The 24,218-nt window shown below is 45.5% G+C and overlaps 1 protein-coding gene across 1 annotated transcript; it reads right to left on the bottom strand.

Moving 5' to 3' along the window:
- Nucleotides 1-513: 513 nt before the first annotated feature.
- On the bottom strand, nt 514-16,315 carry SLC25A29 (solute carrier family 25 member 29). The gene is made up of 4 exons (XM_060263085.1): nt 16,018-16,315; nt 11,560-11,603; nt 7,979-8,062; nt 514-1,481 (listed from the first exon to the last, which is right to left on the bottom strand). The coding sequence occupies exons 1-4, from the start codon at nt 16,049-16,051 to the stop codon at nt 723-725; spliced, it is 921 nt and encodes a 306-aa protein (XP_060119068.1). The 5' UTR covers nt 16,052-16,315; the 3' UTR covers nt 514-722.
- Nucleotides 16,316-24,218: the final 7,903 nt, after the last annotated feature.

The raw sequence follows: 24,218 nt of genomic DNA, 5'->3' as shown, positions 1-24,218 counted from the left end.
TGCTCTAGTCGGCTTCTGAACGACCACCTGCAGATAGGATTCAGATTCGGTTGTTTTATGCACACTGAAAGAGAAGAGTTTATTTCGAAAGCAATGCAACAAAAATGTGTGCAAAGCTGAGAAACTCACACTGTCATCCTAAACCAGATGAGGCCTTTCTAAATCCACTGAAATCAAATGGGCTTCGAAGTGGAAACTATGTGTAGGGTAGCACTGATCCACAGAGAAGCAGGAAGCTACTTACAGAAAGCTTCCTTGAACTATTCGCAGTTTAGCGGCCTGCCAACCGAAGGAAATGGATGCACTGAATCCACAATGTCTTAAGAACAATTATGGTTCCTTTTGAGAATGAAGAAGTGACAGGGTGGGGTTCTTCAAAAGAAGAACACTGCTGAAGCCTGCTACAAGCTACACTGAGCTTCACTGTCAGGAACAGACAGGACCTCCAAGGAAGGAGCAGCCACTATGACCGAATTGACCCAAATATGGGTGCACATTTGCAACTTGGGGTGGGGGCAATTCTTTTTTTTTAAAGTCCTTTTATTGCCTGTATTTCTGTAACGGATATCGTAAGACAATAAGCCCCTTGTATAAAGGAGGTGAAATCCTAAATAACGTTAAAAGAACGCTTTGTACAGATGGAAATTTACAGTTTCTATATTGAATATTTTAAAAAAATCTCTAAGATACCAAACAGGTGCACCAGCCATTGGTTCAAGAACCTAAAAGCTAGAAGGCTGCTGGATCGCCGGGCCCGCCTCACATCCACTTAGATCTCCTCTAAGCTGTCTGTCTTCTGACCTCATATACATAAGGAACACTGTAACCGTAGCAAACGTGGCGGCGTTAACAGGGAAGGCACGAAGAAGCGTGGACGTGAGTCCCCTGGTGAATACTCTCCAACCTTCACTGTGGTAGCTTTTTCGAACACAGTCCAGAATGCCCTTGTACTGCACCACCCCACCGACGCCATCGGCCTGAAGGCGAGACTTTATCACATCCACGGGGTACGTTGACAGCCAGGAGACAATTCCAGACATGCCTCCTGCCAACAGTAACTTGGGTATAATGTATCTGTCCTCTGCCTCACAACCAAGATACCTGGTAAGGTAGTCATAGGTCAGGAAGTAAAACCCAAAACTGGGTGTCTCCCTCAGGAATGTGGAAACCATGCCCCTGTTGATGCCCTTCAAGCCTTCCTTTCGGTAGATCTTCACCAGACAGTCCAGGGAATTCTTGTAGTTCTTAGACTTCAGCCGGTATTCGCCGGTTCCTTGCAGTTGCATGCGGGTCTTTGCCAACTCCATGGGGCAGCAGATCACGCACTGAATGGCGCCCGCGGCTGACCCTGCAAGGAACTGATTTAATGGTGTATCGTTTCCCAGAGCACGGATTGTATTTCCTTGAACGCCAAACACAAGGGCGTTAATGAAGGTAAGTCCCATCATAGGTGACCCAATCCCTTTATAAAGTCCAAGCGCCTAAGGGAGAAAAGGTAAAAAGGGACATTTTAAGAACTATGTTTAACAGCCTGAAGTTACACCTGAAAGTTCCTGCAATCTCCTCTTTCTATTGCAAGTACAGGGTTGCATCCTATGACTTCCTTCCACCAAACTGTCCTTCAACAAAGAAAGCTTTCTCTTTATCAGAAAGGAAGCCTTTCTCTATTAGAAAAGATCATTCAGCTTTGGGGGAATTCTTTCTTCCTTGAAGGAAACTTAGCAGAAGGGAGTGACAGGATCCAACTCAGAGGAAGGAAGTCACCTCTACGTCTTTTGACGAAAAACAAAACCCCAGGAATTTCCACCCATTTATGTCGTACCAAAACTACCAAAATACTGAAGGAAGTTTATAGATTGCACATTGTTGGATTGATGTACTGGTTTTTTAATGTTTTCAAATGTTTTTAATTTTTTAATTATGTAAATTGTTATTGTATTTAAAATTTGAATTTTATTGTTAGAATCTCTGTGTTGTAAGCCGCCCTGAGCATGCTTCGGTGGGGTAGGGTGGGATATAAATCAAATCAAATAAAAATAAAGTACTGCACTTCCTGTAATTTCTCGCTTTTCTAGACTGCTAATGTTTTATCTGAATAAAGCAGGTTGAAGCCTTTTTTTTGGTGGGAGGGGGGGGGGAATGGTGCCTAAATTAATAATTATTGTTTATCAGAATCAGCAACGGCCAGAATCAGCCATACCCATGGGGACAAGAGAGAGAAGAGTACTGACAAAAGGGGAAATTTTTTCTCCCTCTGCCAAAACACTAGAACGTAAGGGAATCCAATGAAACTGATAGACAGGAGGTTCAGGACAGACAAAAGGAAATACTTTTTTTACACATGATTAAAATGTGGAATTTGCTGCCAGAGAATGTAGTGTTGACCACAAGAATAAAGAGCTTTAAAAGAGGATTACATAAGAATATAAGAGAAGAAGAATTGCAGATTTATACCCCAACTTCTCTCTGAATCAGAGACTTAGAGCAGCTTACAATCTCCTATATCTTCTCCCCCCACAACAGACACCCTGTGAGGTGGGTGGGGCTGAGAGAGCTCTCACAGAACCCACCCTTTCAAGGACAACCTTTGCGAGAGCTATGGCTAACTCAAGGTCATTCCAGCAGCTGCAAGTGGAGGAGTGGGGAATCAAACCCAGTTTTCCCAGATAAGAGGCTGCGCATTTAACCACTACACCAAACTGGCCATGTTGAACCAGGCCAATGACCCATCTAGTCCACCACTCTGTGTCACACAATGGCAAAAAAACCAGATGCCATCAGCAGGTCTATAAATGGGGCCAGGACTCTAGAAGCCCTTCCACTGCTGCCCCCCCCCCTCCCCAAGCACCAATACAGAACATCCAGACCGAGTGTTCCATCAATACGCTGTGGCTAATAGCTACTGATGGACCTCTGCCCCATATGTTTATGCAATCCCATCTTGAAGCTGTCTATGCTTGTAGCTGCCACCACCTCCTGTGGCAGTGAATTCCATGCGTTAATTACCCTTTGGGTGAAGAAGTACTTCCTTTTATCTGTTCTTACCAGACCGCTCAGGAATTTCAACAGTGTCCAGAAGTTCTTGTATTGTGACAAAGGGAGAAAAGTACTTTTCTCTACCTTCTCTATCCCATGCATAATCTTGTAAACCTCATGTCACCCCTCAGTCGACATTTCTCCAAGCTAAAGGGCCCCAATACATAGATTCATGAATTATAAGTCCAACAATGGCTACTATTCACAGTGACTGAGGGGAACCTCCACATTTAGAGGCACTTATCCTCTGTATCCCAGAGTCAAGAGGCAACATCAGGGGAAGGCCTCGACCTCTATGCTCTGTTGTTGGCCCTCCACAATAACTGGCTGGCCACTGTGGGAGACAGGATGCTGGATCAGATGGACCGCTGGTCTGATTCAGTGTTCTTAATATTATGGTATAGAAATTGCTGCAATTTTCCCCACAGGTGCATCTGCCATCTCAAACTTTTCTGTGGCTCACCTTTTCCCTCATGAATTGTGGAATTCCAAACTCAGAAGGGCAGCTTGCTAGGACATTCCTCAGAATGCAAAGCCGCCACATCTTCAGAGCACTTGCATCTCATGTGACAGCACAAAGACTGCTGTGCTCTGTGGAAACAACTCCTCTGATCTCATCACAATATCAGTTTACAATCAAGGCTAGCAGTAAAACACACATTCAACCCCAGAGCTCCACGTTGATAACATAGTGCAATGCCATGATAGATTTGATTACTTACATCAAGGCTTTTTTTTTTTAGCAGGAACTCCTTTGCATATTAGGCCACACACCCTTGATGTAGCCAATCCTCCAAGAGCTTACAGTAGGCCCTGTAATTAGAACCCTGTAAGCTCCTGGAGGACTGGCTACATAAGAGGGGTGTGGCCTAATATGCAAAGGAGTTCCTGCTACAAAAAAACCCTGACTTACATTAAGAAATTTCTAGTGCTCTTCATTTTGAACTATACAGATTATGCTTACATGTGAATGGTGTGGTATAATGGTGAAAGTGCTGCATGAGGGTCTGTGAGACCCAGGTTTGAATCCCTACTCAGCCATGAAACTACCCTGGATGACTGTGATGTTAAAATGGAGAAGGAGGAAACGACATAGGCTGCACTGAGCTCTTTGGAGGTGAAAGAGTGCAGTAGAGATGAATTTATTTAACACATTCTTAAGGACTGCTTGAAGCAAGCACATAGTCCTTTGCATTGTTATGCTTTATGTTCAGTATATAATTGTAGCTTTGAGGAAAGTTGGCTGTATAAAGCTGAAATTCTTGATCTAATAGAAAACTAAAGGTCAGCAGAGTCTAGCAAACAACACCAACTACAAAGAAAAATGGGAGATGTCTTTTTAAAAAGGCAATGTGGCTACATAAAAAGCAAACAAGCTGAAAATAAAAAAGGAATGGAAGGAGAGAGCAATCGAAAGAGATATCTACCAAAAAGCAGGTAAAGCTCAGTGAGGGATGCAACCAAAAACATTTTCCCAGGTATGAACAAAGAGAAAAAGGAAGGATAGTGGGTTTGCTGCTCAGGGAAGAGGGTAGTACATCCAAATGCGACAAAGGGACAGCAAAACGGTCCAGAATTCCTATTTTCCCAGTCTTCTCCCAAAAGCAAGAAAAAAATTATAAAGGGCTGTTAGGAGTACAAAATGGAGAAGGGGACAACTATGTACGAACCCTCCGGAGAAAGGGTAGAGTCAAAATCAACATTCCTTTAATGTTCTCCCCTGCTACCCTGTTAGCATCCAAATGAAGCAACCTGTCAGCCATTTAGTACAGGCCGCTACTTGAGAACATGTCTGTATGTGAATGCAACCAAAGAGGAGGCAGATTGTCAGTAGGGTCTGGCCACAGTCAGGTGACTGTTAACAACAGCCTGACAATTCGTTTACACTTTAAAAGATGATAATCTGCCACTCTCCAGTTGAGACTCAAGGCAACTAACAACTGTGGTAGCAACGTGATCTAAAAACAGTTTTTAAAGTGAAAGAGATAAACCATTATCAATGTTCAGAATCACATCCAACTGCTAGCTGAAAGCCCTTACAAAGTGTCTGGCATTTGGATGGCTGTCCTCTAGATAAATTTGGGGCATATGGGAGCTGCTCCCAAAAACCCCCAAGCTGTGGTAGCTTGATATAAACTGTGTGTAAATGTTTAAGCCTCTTTAGCAGATACAAGCTCCAGAGTAGTGGAAGAGGATCTGTTCTGACTGAGATGATATGTACAGCAACAATCTCTCTAAGTCGTGGAGTCTTGTGATCAAAAATTCTACTTTGTGAGCTACTAGCATTAAAGTTGTGAGCTACTGCATATATTAGTTTGCTCTGGGGCCATTTTTTCTGAGCAAAGACTAAAATGTGTGAGCTGGAGGCTAAAAACTGATCTAGCTCACACTAACTCAGCTTAGAGAGAACACTGATGTACAGTACAGTATATTTTCGTCCTTGCTGTTGTGTCTAGAGCAGGGGTGTCAAACACCTGGCCCATGGGCCAGATCCGGCCCACGCAAGGCTTTGATTAGACCCCCCCTCCTCCCCCTCCTGTCCTTTCCCTTTGAAGCTTCCAGGCTGAGACTCTTTCAGTTTCAGCCTGGGAGTTTCAAAGGCTCCTTGAAGCACCCTTTGAAGCTTGTGGGCCAAGTCCCAGGTTCTTTCTGCCTTTCTTTGTTGGTTGCTGCAAGGAAAACGTGGGGTGGATTTTAAGATCCATTCCACGGTTTCCTTGCAGCCTTGTCTGTACTCTGCAATGGTTTCAAATGGAGTGGAGATGGTTACATTTTCAGCTTCCCTATAGCTAGCTGAAACTCATGCTTCCTGGAGTTGTGTCCTTGCAAACAAGGGTTGATGCTTTCAGCCAGTTTATCTCTCCTGAATGGACCTAACCTAGTGAGTACTCTAATGTAGGAACTCACAGCCAAAGTGGGATATTATACTGGAAAGGCTTTGCCAATCTGAGTAGACTGGTGGGGAGAAGTTTACAATGCCATTTCATTGTTTCCACAGAGTCAGAGCCTTGTGCTTTTTCTTGATGTTTTATTTTAAAAATTGCATTGCCAAATTCCACTAGTCCCCCATTTTTCCAACTTAAACCTTTGGAAGACTTTTAAGCATGTTTGTATTTTAAGTTTAAAAATATATCTTTAATTGGGTTTGTCTGTCTCCATTATAAAGTTTATATCTCCACTACCTGACATATTTTATGGCCACTCATGGCCCAGCCCCACAAAGTCCCATTTGTGTCAGATCTGGCCCTCCTAACAAATGAGTTTGACACTCCTGGCCTAGAGACTGTGTGAGATGATGTGGCAGAAATTTTGAACTGCTTCAGATTGTGAGAAAGATATATATTTTTTTAATGCTCCATTCCATTTCTTTTTTAAAAACTCTGTATTTAGTAAACTTGGGGGAGGCAACGGCAAACCATCCCGTAAAATGTCTGCCGTGAAAACGACGTGAAAGCAACGTCATCTGAGTCGGAAACGACTGTTGCTTGCACAGGGGATTACCTTTACCTTTTATAAGGTAAGCTAGCACATTCTGAAGCAGGCTAGCTATCCTAAGTCTTCATCTGACTTGCTAAGTACACAACATTCAAAAGGGGTGTGGGTGGTTGTTTTAACGAGAGGGATATCTTCAAAATATAATCCCCCACAATTTAAACTGGTACAGAGTTATGTTGCTCAGGATGAAGTAGCAGAATGGGTCTAATAATTCTTCCCACAGTGAGAACAGAAAAATATTTAGTTGAAGCACACTCCTCTGTTTAGTCAGAGATTCATGAAGATACACCTGAAGCCCTCTTTTCACATTTAACTACAGCACCGACTCCTTTTCTGTGCTCCATGGGTAACATGAGAAGTCCCAAGGATGACTGCCTGGGGCTTAGCACAGAGAGCACATGCTTTGAATGCAGAAGGCCCCTGATCCAATCCCTGGCATCTCTCAATATCTCTAGTAGCAGGTGTTAAAGGAATATCCTCCACCCAAGAGGCACTGCCTGTCAGAGTGGACAATATGGAGCTACATGGACCTGATGGTCTGATTCTGTGTACAGCAGCCTGATCATCAAGGAAGCATGAGGGTTTATGGCTCTGTGACAGATCGCATACTTGGCAGAGTCTCAGGTTCCACCCCCTGCTATCTCCAGTTAAAGCACTGAAGGCAATTGGAAAGCTCTCTCTCTGTCCAAGGCAGAAAGGTGCAGAGCGACACTGGTGCTAGAAGGAGATGCCACAGGACTTCTTCCTACTCCTCTGCACCAAAAGCCAGAGGCCTGTGCTTGCCTCCGGAAGCCTGCTGTTGCCAGAGTGTGAAGAGAGATCCACCCAGAGCTGAGGGAAACCCCCTACTCGGCCTTGTCCTCCTCTAGGCCTGAGGCCCTGAGGGAAATTTTGTCTGGGTGTGTGTGTTGTGATCAATGTTCCCTCTAAGCTGCAGTGTCCTGTGAGCAAAAATTCTAGTTTGTGAGCTACTGACATTAAAGCTGTGAGCTACTGGCATTAAAGTTGTGACCAACTGGCATTAAAGCTGTGAGCTACTGCATATATTAGTGTGCTCTGGGGTCATCCTTCCTGAGCTAAGACAAACATGTGTGAGCTGGAGGCTAAAAATCTGTGAGCTAGCTCACGCTAATTCCGCTTAGAGAAAACACTGGTTGTGACCCATCCGATCCACATCATATGGGATCTGTGGCACTTTCCTATAGTACAGTTTTGCTTCATGCGGTTTTCCCCCTACAAACTGTCCTGGGGTTTTGCTTTGCAGAAGAGCAGGGTAAAAACAAACAAATGCAATATGAAGCCACTTGAAAAGCCACCTAGCAGGCTGACGGAACAATAGCACTCAAGCAGCCCTCACTTAATGAATGAAATGCAGCCTCCTCCCTCTTAACTCAAAACAAAACAGTGAGTGGAAACATATATTATCCCCCCTCCACAGGTTACTCACCGATTCTTGCTTTATGATAGACTGAAAGCAATGAAAGGTCCCACGGTAAAGAGGTTCCTTGATATTTTGAACTTGGAGACGCACCTATAAAACGTAGCAAAAACTTATTGACGTGGCAAACATAGCAGGCAGTGAACTAGTACCTTTGTCTGGGTACACAGTCACAATACTGCAGCGCCGCACTAGGCAGTTTAAGCGTTTGTTTTTGGGGAAACTGCTCCGTTTGAGGCTAACATTTGTATGAAATTAGGGGCTGGGGGTGTTCTAGGACTCTAATAATAAGAATAAAACAAAACCAAAGTACAATAAGAACATTCTTTTATTTAGGGAATGTCACCATTCCAGAGACCAGCTTGAGGCTTCTTTTGATCTTTATTCCCCTCAGTTTAAGCTTTTTACAACATCTGAAATCATACACAGTTCCCGCAGCAAATTTAATTTCTTCTGTGTCATGAGATGTAGGTCTGTGACCTACTATAAGGTTATTTATTTGTTTAGGTATTGATAATCCACTTTTCTCCCCCACAAGGACCCAAAAGTGGCTTACAATATCATTCTCCCTCCTCCATTTTCCCCTCACAATAATTCTCTGAATTAGTTTAGGATGAGAAAGACTGACAAGCCCTAGTGGGCTTCCGTGATAAGAAAAGCCCCTTATCTCCCTGTCATAAGCAAGTATTGCCTCCAGGCAAATAAACTTTCCTATTAACGGTTTTCTTTTTTTAGGTTACAAGTGACGAACAGTGCAGTCCTACACAGCAATAAACCCTTCTAAGCCTTCTCTTAAAATCTAATTAAATATGATTTAAAAACAAAACAAAAACTCTTCTAAGCCCATGGACTTAGGAGGCTCTAACTCTGTTTAGGAATGCAGTATAAAATAATTATTTGACACACATTTATGATTTTCTTTTCCTAAATCTATGTATTCCAGCATTCTGTATATGAAACTGCAGATTCAGTGAATCTCATTTTGAGAAAACACTGGTTAGGGAAAGAAACAGTTTTGTAACCAATAAAATACCTTCTATCAGCTCAACTTGTTGGGCAGTATCTGAAATATCAAAAAATCTCAAGAGCATCTTTGTTGGTAATATTTTGTTAAATGGATGCCCCACTGTACTTGTTGAGAATTCCTATTAAGCTATGCTTGCTGGATCACTTCATGTATCTACAGAACCAAGCTTAACAGCAAGGAATCCTTAGCAACTCAGATACGGAACATTTTGATGAAAAATACGCTGACGGTGAATCCATAAACCAAAAGGCCATGCCTAAAACACAATCATACTGACATTTGCACGTGTGTGAGGGGGGACATTTAATAGGCTCACCATTTAAAGAGTGGCTGAAACAGAATTTGCAATGCAAAAAACTTTTCATCTGTTTTTTTAAAAACATATATAAACATTAAGCGCCAAAGGGGGAATAAATACGCATAGTACAAAATTAATTACTAAACAAAGCCGGGTTATTTTTTTTAATTGCTCATATTTAAAATAAACCTTGCCCCCCCTCCCTCCGCTCCAGAACACTAGAAACATTTCTTAGAAACTAAAATTAAAAAGAAAAAGAAAAAGAGGGGAATACACCATAAGAAGTTTCCTGGTATATAAATATATATACTTTGTTGTTGTTTATAAAATTTGAACTAATCATACATGTTGGAATAAATTAAGACCGAGAGAAACAGAATGTTCACCTGGTCTATACTTACTAGGTAACTCTCCCGTGATGAGGCTTATCTGTCATCTACAACAAAGTAACACTTTTGCTGTTAATGAAGACAGCCCCTGGCTCAAAAAGTAAAGGCAGTTAAGCAACAAAGCAATTGTACACATCACATCAACAAACTGGGGGGTGGGGCAGGTGGGAGCGGAAGAGCTGGTTCAGAGTCAGTTCAGCCTCTTTTCCTGGTCATATGCCCCTCCAGCCCCGCTCTCCCCCATATATTGCCCTACTTTGAACAACTACTGGGGGAAAAAAAATCTTTCCAAGGAGCAAATTAAACTTTGCTTTGAATCAAAAAAAGAATTCAAAGAAGGAAATGATCCTTTAGAAAGTTTGCATTTATAAACATATATTCTGCCATCCGGGTAAATTCATAGAATTTGCAGGACAAAGTTATCAACAATGCATGGCTACTGGCCCACATTAAGACCACACTACTTCCCAGCAGTCCGACCAGTTGATAGAAAAATTAGTATAATCCTTGGTATGCTTTCTTGGGAGCAAGCCTATTAAATTGAGCAGAATCATGCATCAGATCAGGGTACACGGATGATACAGGAAGGAAGGTCAGCATTTCACATGACCAAAATACAGGTATATTGGTTAAAAAAAAGATTAACTAACCCTGAATCCATCTGCATTGCAAATATGCTCAATGAGACTTGCTTTCAAGTAAATTCATTTCTTGCTTAGGATCCCAGGCTATGCTTGTATGCGGTTAGATAAACTCCATTAAGTCGGGTGAGTGGGTGGGTTAGAATAGCCCATCTCTTTCAAGCACAAGTTTGTGGGGAACCCTAGCATGTGGAGTGTGTTTTTACTGGCCAGGAGGGGGAAGTAATATGCAGAGGCCATCAATGGAATTTAGCTGAAATCAATACACAGCCAAAGAGACTTTACAGAAAAGGTGTCCAGAAAAAAATTCAGCAGCAAGCCAAAACACTTCACATTTCATCCACAAAACTTATCAGCTACTGAATTATTTACAGCTGCCAAGTATTATTGCAAAAAAATTTAAGAGATGGCTTCTACCCACAACTAAGCCAAAATCTTCATATTTAAGCCTGTCTTTTCCTAGGTTAGCAGTCTGATTCCATGCACACCCAAGTCAGAAATAAGCCCCAGAAAGTTAAGTAGAGCTTACTTCCAACTCAGTGCACAAAGAACTGTGTCTGAGTCAGTTTATATCCAGGTGTTTCAGATAATATATGCCTTGGGTCACTAAATCCTGATATGGTGCATGCCAAGAGCCAAGCATTAAGCAATAAAGTACTATGGCGTTGTATCTCCAGCACTTTAAAAACATAAAAAGTGTCTAAAAAAATCACATCTTGCCTCGGGTAGAGAAAAGGCACATTAGGCTGTTTCGTCATGTAGCTAACAGGTACCAGGGCACTATAAATCACAAATAAGTCCTTCTAAAGAAAGTGGGCATGAAGGGACTCTATTTAGGCAGCAATAAAGCCAAATTAAAAGGAGTGTAGTTATTGCAAGTTAGTATTGAAGAGCTACAGTCCTAGCAAGTAAGTGTCAGAATTTTTAGTAGGTGCTGTTGAATTCCTGATTAAAGTGTGGCTGAAGACCCAAAACTCAGATCGCCTTTAAGCACATGTTCCTCAAGGAATTACATGACCTAGAATAGAATGTTCAAAGTTCTTTGACTGTACGGTTAATTTGATAGTTTGCCACAAGATGTTCCAAGTGCTTTAATAAGACTGTAGATCTAACCTGAGGTCTCCGTACCAGGATAAAGTCTATGAGGATGTTAATTTAAAGAGTCTAGAAGTTTTTCATTCAGTGCCCTCTTCAGCCTAAATGCTTAGCATGAAGTGTATGAAAAATCAACCCACCTTAACAGTGTCGAATGGATGTCCCACCATCACACCCGCGGCACCTGAAATAAAGCAGAAGGGAAGAGATTACCATTTACCAATCACATAAAGTCAGCAGTACAGAACACAGAAATCACCTATTTCCTGTTCACAGGACTTATGGTGAGCAGAGACAACACAGCTCAGTCACTTACAGCACGTGGAATATAAAGCGAAATAGATCTAAGAATATTTTATCTTGCAGATCTAAAGGTGGATCTAGGGGGATTTCATTAAAGGGTCATCCTATTAGACCCAACTCAGCTCCCATCAGCTTATCACTAGCAGCACAAAAAAAAAAAAAAATCAAGGCTGTGATAGCATGAGAAGGGTTCAAGAAGGGTTTCCTAGAAAGAGGCAGTAGTGCCATGCAAACCCTAAAGGGAGGGACTGTGACCCAGTGGTGGATCATCTGTTTTGCATGCAGAAGGTCCCAGCAGTTAAAGCAGGAGTAGGGAACCTTTTTTCTGCCAAGGGCCATATGGATATTTATAACATCATTCGTGGGCCATAAAAAATTATCAACTTAAAAAATAGTACTCTGCCGAGGGAGAATGATTCAGGCCAGCAAAATTAATGCAAATAATTGTTTTTCTATTTGAAGTCATGTGGGGAGAGCCTAATCTGGCGCACACACCCGGCCCACCACCCTAGGCTAATGCCTAGGTCCAGGGCTTTTGTGTGTGTGACAGTAACTTTTCCAGGCCCTGCAGTACATCTGGGCCCTGTGGTCCCTGCCTGGCCCTGGGGAGGCTGCTGCACAGCACGACTGGGCCCCACCATCCTTGCTGGCCAGCCAGGCCCCAGAGAGGCTGCCACATGGCTCAGTTCGGTCCAGCAATCCCTGAGGGCCACACCAAGTGACCTCGAGGGCTGTATACGGCCCTCAGGATGGAGGTTCCCTGAGTTAAAGGATCAGGGAATGGGCAATGATTATTAGTATATTTAATTAAATTTGTGAATTGCCTTATCCTGGCCAAGGCGATGTACAACAAAAGTACACATAAAAACTATACAACCAGTAATTCAAAACGGTTGCAACCCAATATGACGGATATCCACCAGAGACACTGGAGAACCTCCACCAATCAGAGTAGACAACACTGACCTACGGTCTAATTCAGTGTAAGGCAGCTTTACATGTGTGTGTTCATGCTTGGCCTGGAAATACCACCTCTAGCCCTTCAAGGAGAGAGAAGCTACACACTGAAACACACTGCATGTGAAAAGCAGCTCTGCTGTGTCAAACAACATTTCACACACCATCCAGGAATAAACCAAGGTCAAAGTTCATGTTCCGAACAGGAAGAAAGCCACAATCCCCCATTTACGTTCTATCCTCTTGGAAGCAGCTTCCTACCTACCACACAAGAAGCTGGATCCAGCCACTTTTTCTACTAATGAAAAAGCAAAGAGGGGCCTTTATTGAACACTCAAAAAATGATATGTTGGGGACTATGTATGCAGAAAAGCCACATGGGATTGGGGCTATTAAGAGGAAGGATTGGGCGAGACTCAGGCATCGTGCACCAGGAATGCAGAACTTGCAGAATTGTAGCACCATTTTGGGGACCACACAAAAACCTCTGATATGAGGGACACAGATTCTGCAAACCACATGATGAAAACACCTGCATTCAGGTGAGAATATTTCCCTCCAAACTTTTTAATTTTTTCCATTGCTGCATATCAGAATGGTCTATTCTGAACAAGGCAATTCACACAGTACCTTCTGACAAGAAGACAGCTGTCACCCTCTGGTCATGTAAGCAGGACCAAACTGCTTCCATTCTACATTGGAAGACAGGGTCCCCCCCCCCCCCGCCTCCTCATTATGCCTAGTGAGTGGTATTATCAGTAATCGGGCCTCATAAGAAGGGATGCCAGAATTTAGCCTTATTTGAAAAGCACAACAAAGAGGTCATACTTCCCAACCAACTAAGTTCTTCAAACAAGTGATCATTGACAGATCTCATGTTAAATACCCCTACTGTTTAAGCCATTTTAAGCCATTGGGGAATCTTTTTTCTGCCAAGGGCCATATGGATATTTATAACCTCATTCGCAGGCCATACAAAATTATCAACTTAAAAAAGTGCTCTGCTGAGAAAGAATGATTCAGGCCAGCAAAATTAATGCAAATAATTGTTTTCTATTTGAAGTCAGGTGGGGAGAGTCAAATCTGGCACACACACACACACCCAGCCCGCCGCCCTAGGCAAATGCATAGGTCCAGGGCTTTTTTGTAGAAAAAGCCCAGCAGGAACTCAGTAACATATTAGACCACATCCTCTAATATTACCGTATTACATCACACACTCATTTGCATATTAGGCCACACCATCTGGGATAATCAAGTGCAAATTGAACTGTGACAGTAACTTTTCCAGGCCCTGCAGCAATTCTGGCCGGCCAGCCAGGCCCCAGCGAGGCTGCTGGACAGTGCAGCTGGGCCCCACGATCCTTGCTGGTCAGCCAGGCCCCAGGGAGGCTGCTGGACAGTGCAGCTGGGCCTCACGATCCTTGCTGGTCAGCCAGGGCCCAGGGAGGCTGTCACATGGCTCGGTTCAGTCCAGCAATCCCCGAGGGCCACACCAAGTGACCTCAAGGGCCATATACAGCCCTCAGGACAGAGGTTCCCCACCCCTGATTTAAGCTGTGATAACTGCTACTACTTAGGAATATTCCTAACCTTCGAACCAAAAGGTCAACTTTTCATCTTTTTTTTTTTTTTTAAAAGAGCCCAGTAGAAGACATACACCAAAAAATGGGGACATGTCCTTTATAAAGAGGACAGCCGATAATCCTACCAGAATTTATAGTTCAAAAACATTCCATGACTTGGGGATAAAGCAAAACTCCATCCCCCTTCCCACCTGGCATTTCATTTTGAGTCTGCTGGGAGAAGGCAGGGTTGAAATCTAACAAAATCATTACACCCACAAATACCATCCCCTAAAGGCTTCCTCTGGAAGAAACAACTGCGTGCCATGCTAATCTTATTAAAACCGTGCCAATAGTCCTTAATCACACATAAGTGGCTTAGATGCTACAGACCTAGAAGTACAGTGTGTTCCCTAAAACTGACTCCGCATGCGGGGGAAGGGGGGGGGCAGAAAAGCTCTGGCCAGTTGGCCTAACAGAAGTGACTACGGCAGCAGAGGCCAGAGTCAGATCTTTATTGCTTTATGCAAGTCTAAGAGGCCTGGGGAAACAGGACTTCTGCTTTTCCATCTCTCCCACCACCACCCCCTCCGCTTTAAAAAACAAAGCCACGACTAGGAGAAAAGTCACATTTACTAATGGAAGCCATGTATTGGGAGCATCAGAATGCCACTGCTCAGTTTTGAGTGTATCGCTCAAGAAAACATATACCCAACAGCTCAGTATTCAGCTGCAACCATCAACAGCAACGATTTATTTCGGTGCGAGGAGAGAATCTCTTTCGTCACTCCGATTGGAAAGGCTAAAAGGCCATTCGAAACGCCTCGGAAATAGCTTCAGTGAACCAAACACGTTCCCCGAGCAGATGCTGCAAAGAGCAGCCATGGCACTGTCGGCTTTTGGGGTGGGGGGCAGCGTTGGAGTTGGCTTTCTTGCACCGGGGAGCACTTCTCTTTTCCCCCAAAGAGGAACTGCTGCGCCTGAACGTCATACTTTCTGCCGCAAAACGCGTTTCCCATGAAGTCGACGAGCCTATGCACCGCATGTATGCGCTCAGCTGCAAGGGAAGGGCGCTTTGCACTTGCTCAGAGAAGCGCCCCCTGTACTCACTGCCCTTCAAAATGCATTATTCTTGCTGGAACAGAGCCGCGTCACCGACCTGTAAGTCTTGGATCAGTTCCCGGCTTGGAGTGTCTAATTTACAGTGTCTAATCGGTGGAATCTATGAGAGTTGGAGGAGGATTCGCATTTTTGTCGCTCTTGCGCAACAAGGCACCGCACATGGTTAAACCGGGGCGTTGGGGGGGACGAGAGAAAGACCCCCAAGCAGAAGACCCTCCCAGGCGGAAAGCGAGACACCCAATTCCTGGGCGCTGACTCACCAATCGAAGCCGGTGCGCTGATGGCGCGGGCAGGGACAATGGCGCCCTGGGGCCGCCCGCGTCGATCGCACTGGCGGAGGCGTGCACGATTCCCCAGACTGTGCCCGGAAAAGAGGGGCCGGGCCGGCACAGCCACCGAGGCGCCCTTCCACTTCCCCGCTTCCGCAGCCGGCCAGGCCAGCCCTCCCCTCCCCCCCCCCAGCCAAGCCGAGCGCCGCCGCCTCTCCCTCCGCAGCGCATCCCTCGCTGCACTGCGCCAAGCCACGCACGCAGCCTCTCCCGGAGCGCACCGCCACCCCAGCCGGCTGCGCTGCTCGCCCGGGGCTTCCTTCTTGCCTGCGGCGACTTCCTGCAGCTGCAACACCCGAGGCGAAGAAGCGCCCGCTCTTACCTCCGACGCAGCCTGCAAGGAAATCCAGCGCCATCGCGGTCTTCCGAGCCGAAGCCTGAAAAGGGCGTCCTGGCCGGGCTCTCCTTCCGCTGCTGCTGCACCTTAACGCGATTGGGCGCTCCTGAAAGGGACGGGCAAGCAAAGCAAGCGGGCGGCTGGCCGATCTGCCTGGCCGGACGGCTGCTTCTTTCGCCGCCTTCCCGCCGCGCTCCTGCTAGCCAAAAGCGAGCCAACCACTACGGTGCGCCTCTGCCAACCCCGCTCGGCTCCTTTCTATTTCTGACGCCAGCGAGAGGAGGGAGGAAGGGAGGGGGGGAAAGCAACCTTATGGGGCCGAGGCAGCCTCCAATAAGCGACGGCTTGCTGGCCAACACCCTTCCCGAGCAGCCCTCCGCCCGGGCCGCTCATTGGCTGCGGAGCTGGGGAGGCTGCTGGGGCCGGGAAGGCAGTGGCTGGAAGCCTCTTGGGGTGGGGGGAAGCGCCGCCTGCCCGGCGGAGAGCACAAGCGGTGGCTTTGTGTGGGGCGGATTCCAGTTTAGGCTTAGGGAGGGGGGCAGCGCTCCTGCTCTGCCCCCCTCGGCTCCGGGGGCGGGGAAGGCGCGCAGATCTGCAAGGAAGGGGCGGGGGAGCGTTTCCCTTTTGCTACTTGCAGACCTGGAAGTTTAGCGGGGCCGCAACGGAAGCTTGACCGGCTGCATCGGAGGAGCTGTGCGTGCCCTCCAACGCGCTTGGCTTTTCGACGGTGTCTTCCGGCAGTTTCAGCCGCTGCTGGAGCCATTTCCCGTTAATCGGGGTAGCAAAAAAAGCATGCCTGTTGTAAAAACCTAGGAAGAACCCTTGCTTGGGTTGCAAATCCCCAGGTGGGGGCAGGGGATCCCCCGGTTTAGAGGCCCTCCTCCTGCTTCAGGGTCGTCAGAAAGCAGGGGGAGGGCGGAAATGTCTGCTGGGCACTCCTTTATTTCCTATGGAGACGGATTCCCATAGGGAATCATGGAGAATTGATCCGCGGGTATCTGGGGTTCGGGAGGCCCCTATTTTTTTTAAGTAGATGCACCAAATTTGCAGCATAGCATCCAACACCTCTCCTCAAAACACCCTCCAATTTTCAAAAAGATTGGACCAAGGGGTCCAATTCTTTGAGCCCCAAAATAAGCTGCCCCTGCCCTTTGTTTCCAGTGGAGGGAAGGCATCTAAAAGGTGTGCGGTCCCTTTAAATGTGATGGCCAGAACTCCCTGTGGAGTTCAGTTATGCTTGTCACAACCTTTCTTCTGGCTCCACCCCCAAAGTCCCCAGATATTTCTTGAATTGGACTTGGCAACCCTCACGCTTGCTGTTTCAGACGAGTTGTCTGGGTAGTCCAGCTAGCAGCTTGCACAGGTTGCCAGCTTTGAGTTGAGAAATTCGTGGAGATTCAGGGATGGAGTTTGGGGGAAGGACCTCCACTGGGTGAAATGCTGTACATTTATAACTTGCTTTTCACGCCAATGGGGACTTGAGGCCTACTGTCATTATCCTCATTACCAGGGGTGGTCTGACTTGCTTAACAAGAGCCAAATACAATAAACATCAGATGTTTGAGAGCCGCAAGACCGGAAGGACGGAAATCAAATAGATGCGTGAAGGTGGAAAGAAAGCAACTTTAAGTGCATTTTTCAAGCCACCAGCTAGCTTGGCTTGAAGAAGTGATTTAAAGAGACAAATGCCTTTTCCAAGCTGGCCAACAGGGCAGCGGGGGCTTTGAGAGCCACACAATAGGTGCAAAAGAGCCACATGTGGCTCCCAAGCTGCAGTTTGCTCACCCCTGTAGTACAGCCTTATTTCTTTCTTAAAATGACCTCAGCGTTTCTGCTTTCTACATTGTCAGGAATGACAGAAGTGTAGGAGCCTTCCTGACCACCTCAGTCACAAGTTAGAGCAACTAGGGTTGCCAACCTCCAGGTGGGGCCTGGAACTCTCACAGAATTACAACTAATGTCCAGACAGCAACGTTCAGTTCCCCTGGAGAAAATGGCAGCCTCAGAGGGCAGACTTCATGAATCATTGTTATAATGCAGCTCAGTTTCCTTTCTAAAAATGCCCACCTGAACAGTTCTGCTTTGCATCATTTGCAGTATTTTGGGGATGTGTGCACAGGGACGTGGGCTAAGAGCTCCAAGAAAACTGCTCTTGAGAGAACAGCTCATAGAGGATGGTGACTAATCCAAGCTCACTCAGCTGACTGTATGTGGAGGAGTGGAGAACCAAACCCAGTTTCCCCAGATTAGAATCTGCCGCTCTTAACTGCTACACCAAATTGGTGGTGAAGTGAGTGGAGAGCAGAGACAAAGCTTTGTTGGTAGTGGCATCTACCTGTTCCCTTGAGGCTTGCCTAGTACCTACACTGCTTTCAGGCCAGGTCAAAACATTTTCTGTTCTTCTATGCTTTTAATGAAGGGCTCTCTGAAGACCATTCTAGAGTGCTTTTAGCCTGCAACTTGTTTTAAGCTGCTCAGCGGTCTACATTTTTATGCTGCGTCTGGGGTCTAATGCTGAATTTTAATCTATATCTTTTAATACGTTGCTTTTTAGAATTATACTTTATTTTGCAAGCCAGCTTGGGCTGGTTCCTTGGGGAGGTGGCTTGAAAATTTGCTAAACAAACAACTCACAGAAAGACATACAGGTGTAGTTAGTCAAAAAGAAACACACACCCATCCATCACGGAAACAGAGGCAGGTGTGATTCATCACAAAGGGATAGATGGCTAATTGCGTCTGTATCTGTTTTATGTGACGTGGTTGCACGTATGTCTTCCTGTTCTAAGTTCTTGGCTAGCCTGACATATGAACAGGAAGCAGGTGTCCATTTCTGCTAGTTGTCTGTACTTTTCACTGTTTGAAGTGTAGTGACCTAGCATCCACTGTCACATTCAGCTATCCCATACAAAGCCCTTTTATGGCCTTGGGCCCTCATGTCTGCAAGAACGCCTCTCTCGCTATGCTGGGCCACTACAGTTTTGCTTGTTAGCTTTTGCAGGTGCCAACCTGCAAATGGGCAAAATCAACAACTGCCCGTACAAGTGCCTTCTCCTTTGCTTCACCCTTTGTGGGATGACCCTTCCTGAAGTCCCACTCTATCAGCTTTCTACAAACTGTGCAAAACTGAAGTACGCAAGAGGGCTTTTCTACAGTAGAGGCACACTGTGCTAAATGTTTCACAAAGTTACTTGGAAAAATTAGGGACTGTGGTCCATACTACTGTGTATAGCAGGGGTGCCCAAACTGCAGCTCGAGAGCCACATGTGGCTCTTTCACATACATTGTGGGGCTCTCAAAGCCCCCACCCCATTGGCTGGCTTGGAGAAGGCATTTCTCTCTTTAAGTCACTTCGCCAAGCCAGCTGGTGACTTGAAGAATGCATTTAAAGTTGCTTTCTACCTCTCCCTCCCCCACATCTATCTGCTTTCCTTCCTTCCTTCAAACATCTGACATTTTTTTCTATGTGGCTCTTATATTAAGCAAGTTTGGCCACCCCTGGTGTTTTTTTTTTTTTTTTTTTTTTTTTTTAGTAGTTTGCTGAAACAAAGATCCTACTGTGGAAATTTTGAATCATTTAAAATGTGTCGTGTTAATACTTATACTTTGTATGACACGCCAAGAGCCACAACAGCAATTTCCATCAACCAGAAGAGCCACAGTCACTTCTAGTCTTGGCATTAGATTTCACCACAGGGAGGCTTGCAGTTTAGCTGTTCCCAAGGCTTTTTTTGTAGAAAAAGCTCAGCAGAAAGTCATTTGTATATTAGGTCACACCCCTGACATCACCATAGTTTCACACAGGGCTATTTTGTAGAAAAAGCCCAGCAGGAACTCATCTGCATATCAGGCCACACCCCCTGACGCCAAGCCAGTCGGAACAGTGTTCCTGTGGGGCTGTTCAGATGCACAGTATAATCAGTTGTCACTGCTGTTTCATACCAGATTAAAAGCAGCTGATCAGACAGCAACATCTGCCTCACAGTATTAACACCCCCCCCCCCCAATCCTTCTCGGAATCGGAGTATTTTGTTACCTGCTCCTTTGCGGTGTTTTTTGAGTTCTCTGGTTTCACCTCGTAGTTTCCCCAACTGGATAGTTCTCGACCAACTTCCAGATGTCTGAAGGCTGTCTAAGAGCAAAAGGAGCCTCAGACATCCGGTTTACGGTCACCAATTTTTTTACTACTTAGCGATATGCGCATAACTGCATAGGTGTATGCACCTGTGCGCATAATGCGCATAAAAGTGGAGGGGAAAAGAACTGCATGGTGCTGTCGTGTGGACGGCAGAAGACGGTTTCACCGCAGAGTGATTCGAATTGCAGCACGGCAGTCTGATAGATAATATCCAGAGCAAAGATATTTGGAACAGAACCCGGGTCAGTTTAACACGGACTCAACACGCTGTGTGAACAGGGCCTGTGTGTTCCTGCTCAAAAAAAGCCCTGGCTGTTCCTCTGGTGATGACCGTTTCATGAAGGGAACTATCTCCTCACTATAAGTCCCACCAAGAAAGGAAGGACCTTGTCTACTTTTTTTACAGCAGGTGTCACACTGGGGAGCAGTACCTGGAAGAACCATAGGTGGCTTGTCAAAGGGTCACATGCAGCTCCTGAGCCACTGAGTTACTGCTCTCAAACAAATCAGCGGTGCTTTTGATGTTTCGACTAATTTAACCAAGACCAGACATTCCAAACTTATGAGTCATCTTCCATGTAATTTCTTTTTATTCTTAAGCAAACACAAAATCTGGAAGCTGTACTGAGACATCTGAAACATATCTTTACTGACTTCCTATTTTGGGTCCTTGGAATGTAGTCAGATCATGTTTTTAAGTTTCACAGAACCGTTCTGTGGGCAGGGAACTAAACAACAGCAGCCTTTTCTTAAGGCAGGGGTGTCGAACTCATTTGTTATGAGGGCCAAATCTGACATAAAGGAAACCTTGTTGGGCCAAACCATGTCAGGCCGGGCCATGCGTTTTTTAAGATTATGTAGATTTAAGATAGTTAGCAGAGATATTAACTTCATAAAGGACACAAACAAACACAAATGTTTTTTTAAAAAAACTTAAAACATGCTTAAAGCATTAGCATTCGTCGGTCTTAAAGGTGCTTTATTTGTATTTCTCCCATGGGATCCAGGGAACTGGGCAAAGGAAGCTCTGACTCTTTCCTTCCTTCCCCAGGGGACCAGGAGGGGGAGGAGCCTCAGCCAATAGAAGGAAGAGAGGCTTGGCTCAGTAGCTCTCCTGTGTGATTGAGAGAGCCTAGCAAAGCAAGCTCTGTCTCTCCCCCTTCCTCCCCGAGGTAGGAGCCTCAGCCAATGGAGGAAATTGAGGTTTTGCTCTGTAACTCTTGTACGATTGAGCAAGCCTTGAAAAGCAAGCTGTTATGCAGAAGGAAGCAAGAGAGAGGGAAAAGGAAGCAGATCACAGCCAGTTGCTTGGGGGCCTGGTTCAACCCCTGGGCTGCATGTTTGACACCCCTGTCTTAAGGTATCTAATGTCTAGCATTGTGGTGTGCTGTCATTTTGACTGCCCTGGAGGAAGCAGTTCAAAAGTACAGCTTTAAAAAACAAAAAAAAATTGCAGATATTTTTTAACATTCTCAAATATGCCACTAATCTTTCTAGTAATCTTTGCTTACGCACAAAGATTTTGGCTTCCATAGTTAGGGAGACATTCCACCTCCTTCCTCCCACAGTACTTTAAAAAGATATCCTCATTTTGAAGTTTTTATTTTCCAAGTGGAAATTTTTCAAATTGTATGGTTTGATGTGAAGAAATCTTTTCTGCACAAAGGGTGAACGTTTTTGCACAGCCACAAATCCTTATGTTCTGAAAACATCCAGAACTCTGTACTTCCGTGCACCCACCTAACTGTATTCAAGATGTAAAGCAACTTTTTATAGGAGAGCCACCATAGCATAGTGGTTAAAGTGTCAGACTAGGATCTGGAAGAGCTAGGGTTCAAATTCCCCCTCTGCATAAAAGGTTAACATAAGAACATAGGAGAAGCCATGTTGAATCAAACCAATGACCCGTCCAGTCCAACACTTTGTCACACAGTGGCCAAAACCCAGGTGCCTTCGGGAGGTCCACCAGAGGAGCCAGAACTCCTCCCACTGCTACCCCCCAAGAACCAAGTATACAGAACATCACTGCCCCAGACATAGTGTTCTATGTACAGTATATGTTTTGGCTAATAGCGACTGATGAACCTATGCTCCATATGTTTATCCAATCCCCTCTTGAAGCTGTCTTTGCTTGTAGCTGCCACTTTCTGTGGCAGTGAATTCCACATCTTAATTACTTTTTGGGTGAAGAAGTACTTCCTTTTATCCATTCTAACCTGATTGCTCAGCAATTTCATTGAATGTCCACGAGTTCTTGTATTGTGAGAAAGGGAGAAAAGTACTTCTTTCTCTGCCTTCTCTTTCCCTTGCATAATCTTGTAAACCTCTATCACGTTGCTCCTCAGTCATCATTTCTCCAAGCTGAAGAGCCCTAACCTCTTTAACTTTTCTTCATAGGGAAGATGTTCCATCCCCTTAATCGTTTTACTTGCCCTTTCTGCCACTTCCCTGGGAATAAACCGCATGGAATGCAGACTTCAGGAGGATTCCAAGCGGACTGCTTTTTTCTTCTCTGAGCATCCCTGGAGGCTTCTGTGACCTCACCTTGAGCACCGGCACTGGGGGCATAAAACATCGAGACCCCCCCTGACCGACACTCTATGACCACACTCTGCACCTTCTTCAATACGCTCTATAAAACACACACACACACACAAGAAAAAAAGCAACACAATCCCACGCACTATACCTGGCCCCTGAAGCCTGGAGGGGGGAGCTTGGAGGCGGTGGGGCAGGCACAGGTGTGAGGTTTAGCAGAGCTGTGGCTTGGCTTTACCTGCAGGTGGAGGAGAGGAAGGATGCAGGTGGTGGGGAAGTTGGGGTGGGGTGGGCCTCGCCTAGGGCACAAAAAACCCTGGCGCCAGCCCTGCATCTGGGTTTCTGTCCCACTTGAACTGCTTATAGGGATGGGAGAAGGTCAAGTCAAGTTTAATGCTGTCAGGGACCCATCAAAAAAAAAAGAAAAAGAAAAGAAAAAATAATAAGTAAGATGGAAGGAGGTCCAGCTGTGGCATCAGTGTATGTTAAAACACAGGCCTCAATTTACAACTAACATTTCATAATTTCTGACACTATTTGGCAACAAATAAGTGGGAGCATTTAGGGCCACTGAGTTAATGGATAATAAAGACCAGTTCTTTTGTCGTTGAGCAGTATTCAGCTTGATGTGACCCATTCGCTTTATTTTATTTACTTCATTTCTACCCCATATTTCTCCTCGAAAGGGGCTTATGACGTCATTCTCCCACTTTGGTGGGAGCCAGTTTGGTGTAGTGGTTAAGTGTGCGGACTCTTATCTGGAGAACCGGGTTTGATTCCCCACTCCTCCACTTGCACCTGCTAGCATGGCCTTGGGTCAGCCACAGCTCTGGCAGAGGTTGTCCTTGAAAGGGCAGCTGCTGTGAGAGCCCTCTCCAGCCCCACCCACCTCACAGGGTGTCTGTTGTGGGGGAGGAAGGTAAAGGAGATTGTGAGCCGCTCTGAGACTCTTCGGAGTGGAGGGCGGGATATAAATCCAATATCTTCTTCTTCTTCTCCCTCTATTTTATCCTTACAACAGCTCTGTGAAGTAGGTGCCAAAGACCCACCATGTCCTTGCAAGCATGATTTGATTCCCTTTGATTTGATCGGTGGGACCTTTTACTGGCGGGAAGGTCAGGGGCTGTTCCTGGGGCCCTCCCATGCGGTTTAAATTGCCCAGAAGTGAGGGATGGCCTCCATCCTCCCAAGGGACACCCAATTTGGCACCCCCCCCCAAGGCCACCAGTCCAGGTGACTGCCTAAGGTCACCTAATGGACGTGCTGGCCCTGCTTATCGGTACACGCCTGGGTCCCTCAAATTAGAGTGTCTTTTTCAGGCCCAGTGAGGAGCAAGGCTGTGGACCAATATGACACTACAACATTAATCCCTACAGTCATTTTGAAATTTCATTCAAAGAAATTAATTTGCCATCTTGGCTGTTAGATTCGAGCCAACACCTATGAGATCTATGTTTTAATCTGTAAAATGTGCCCGCACCGTCTATGTGGTATTTTGTCTTGATGTGTT

This window comes from Heteronotia binoei, chromosome 21 (assembly GCF_032191835.1).
Source record: "Heteronotia binoei isolate CCM8104 ecotype False Entrance Well chromosome 21, APGP_CSIRO_Hbin_v1, whole genome shotgun sequence".
In the NCBI taxonomy this organism is placed as follows: domain Eukaryota; kingdom Metazoa; phylum Chordata; class Lepidosauria; order Squamata; family Gekkonidae; genus Heteronotia; species Heteronotia binoei.
The sequence above is the reverse complement of the archived record's forward strand: the minus strand, read 5'-3'. Positions and strand labels throughout refer to the sequence as shown.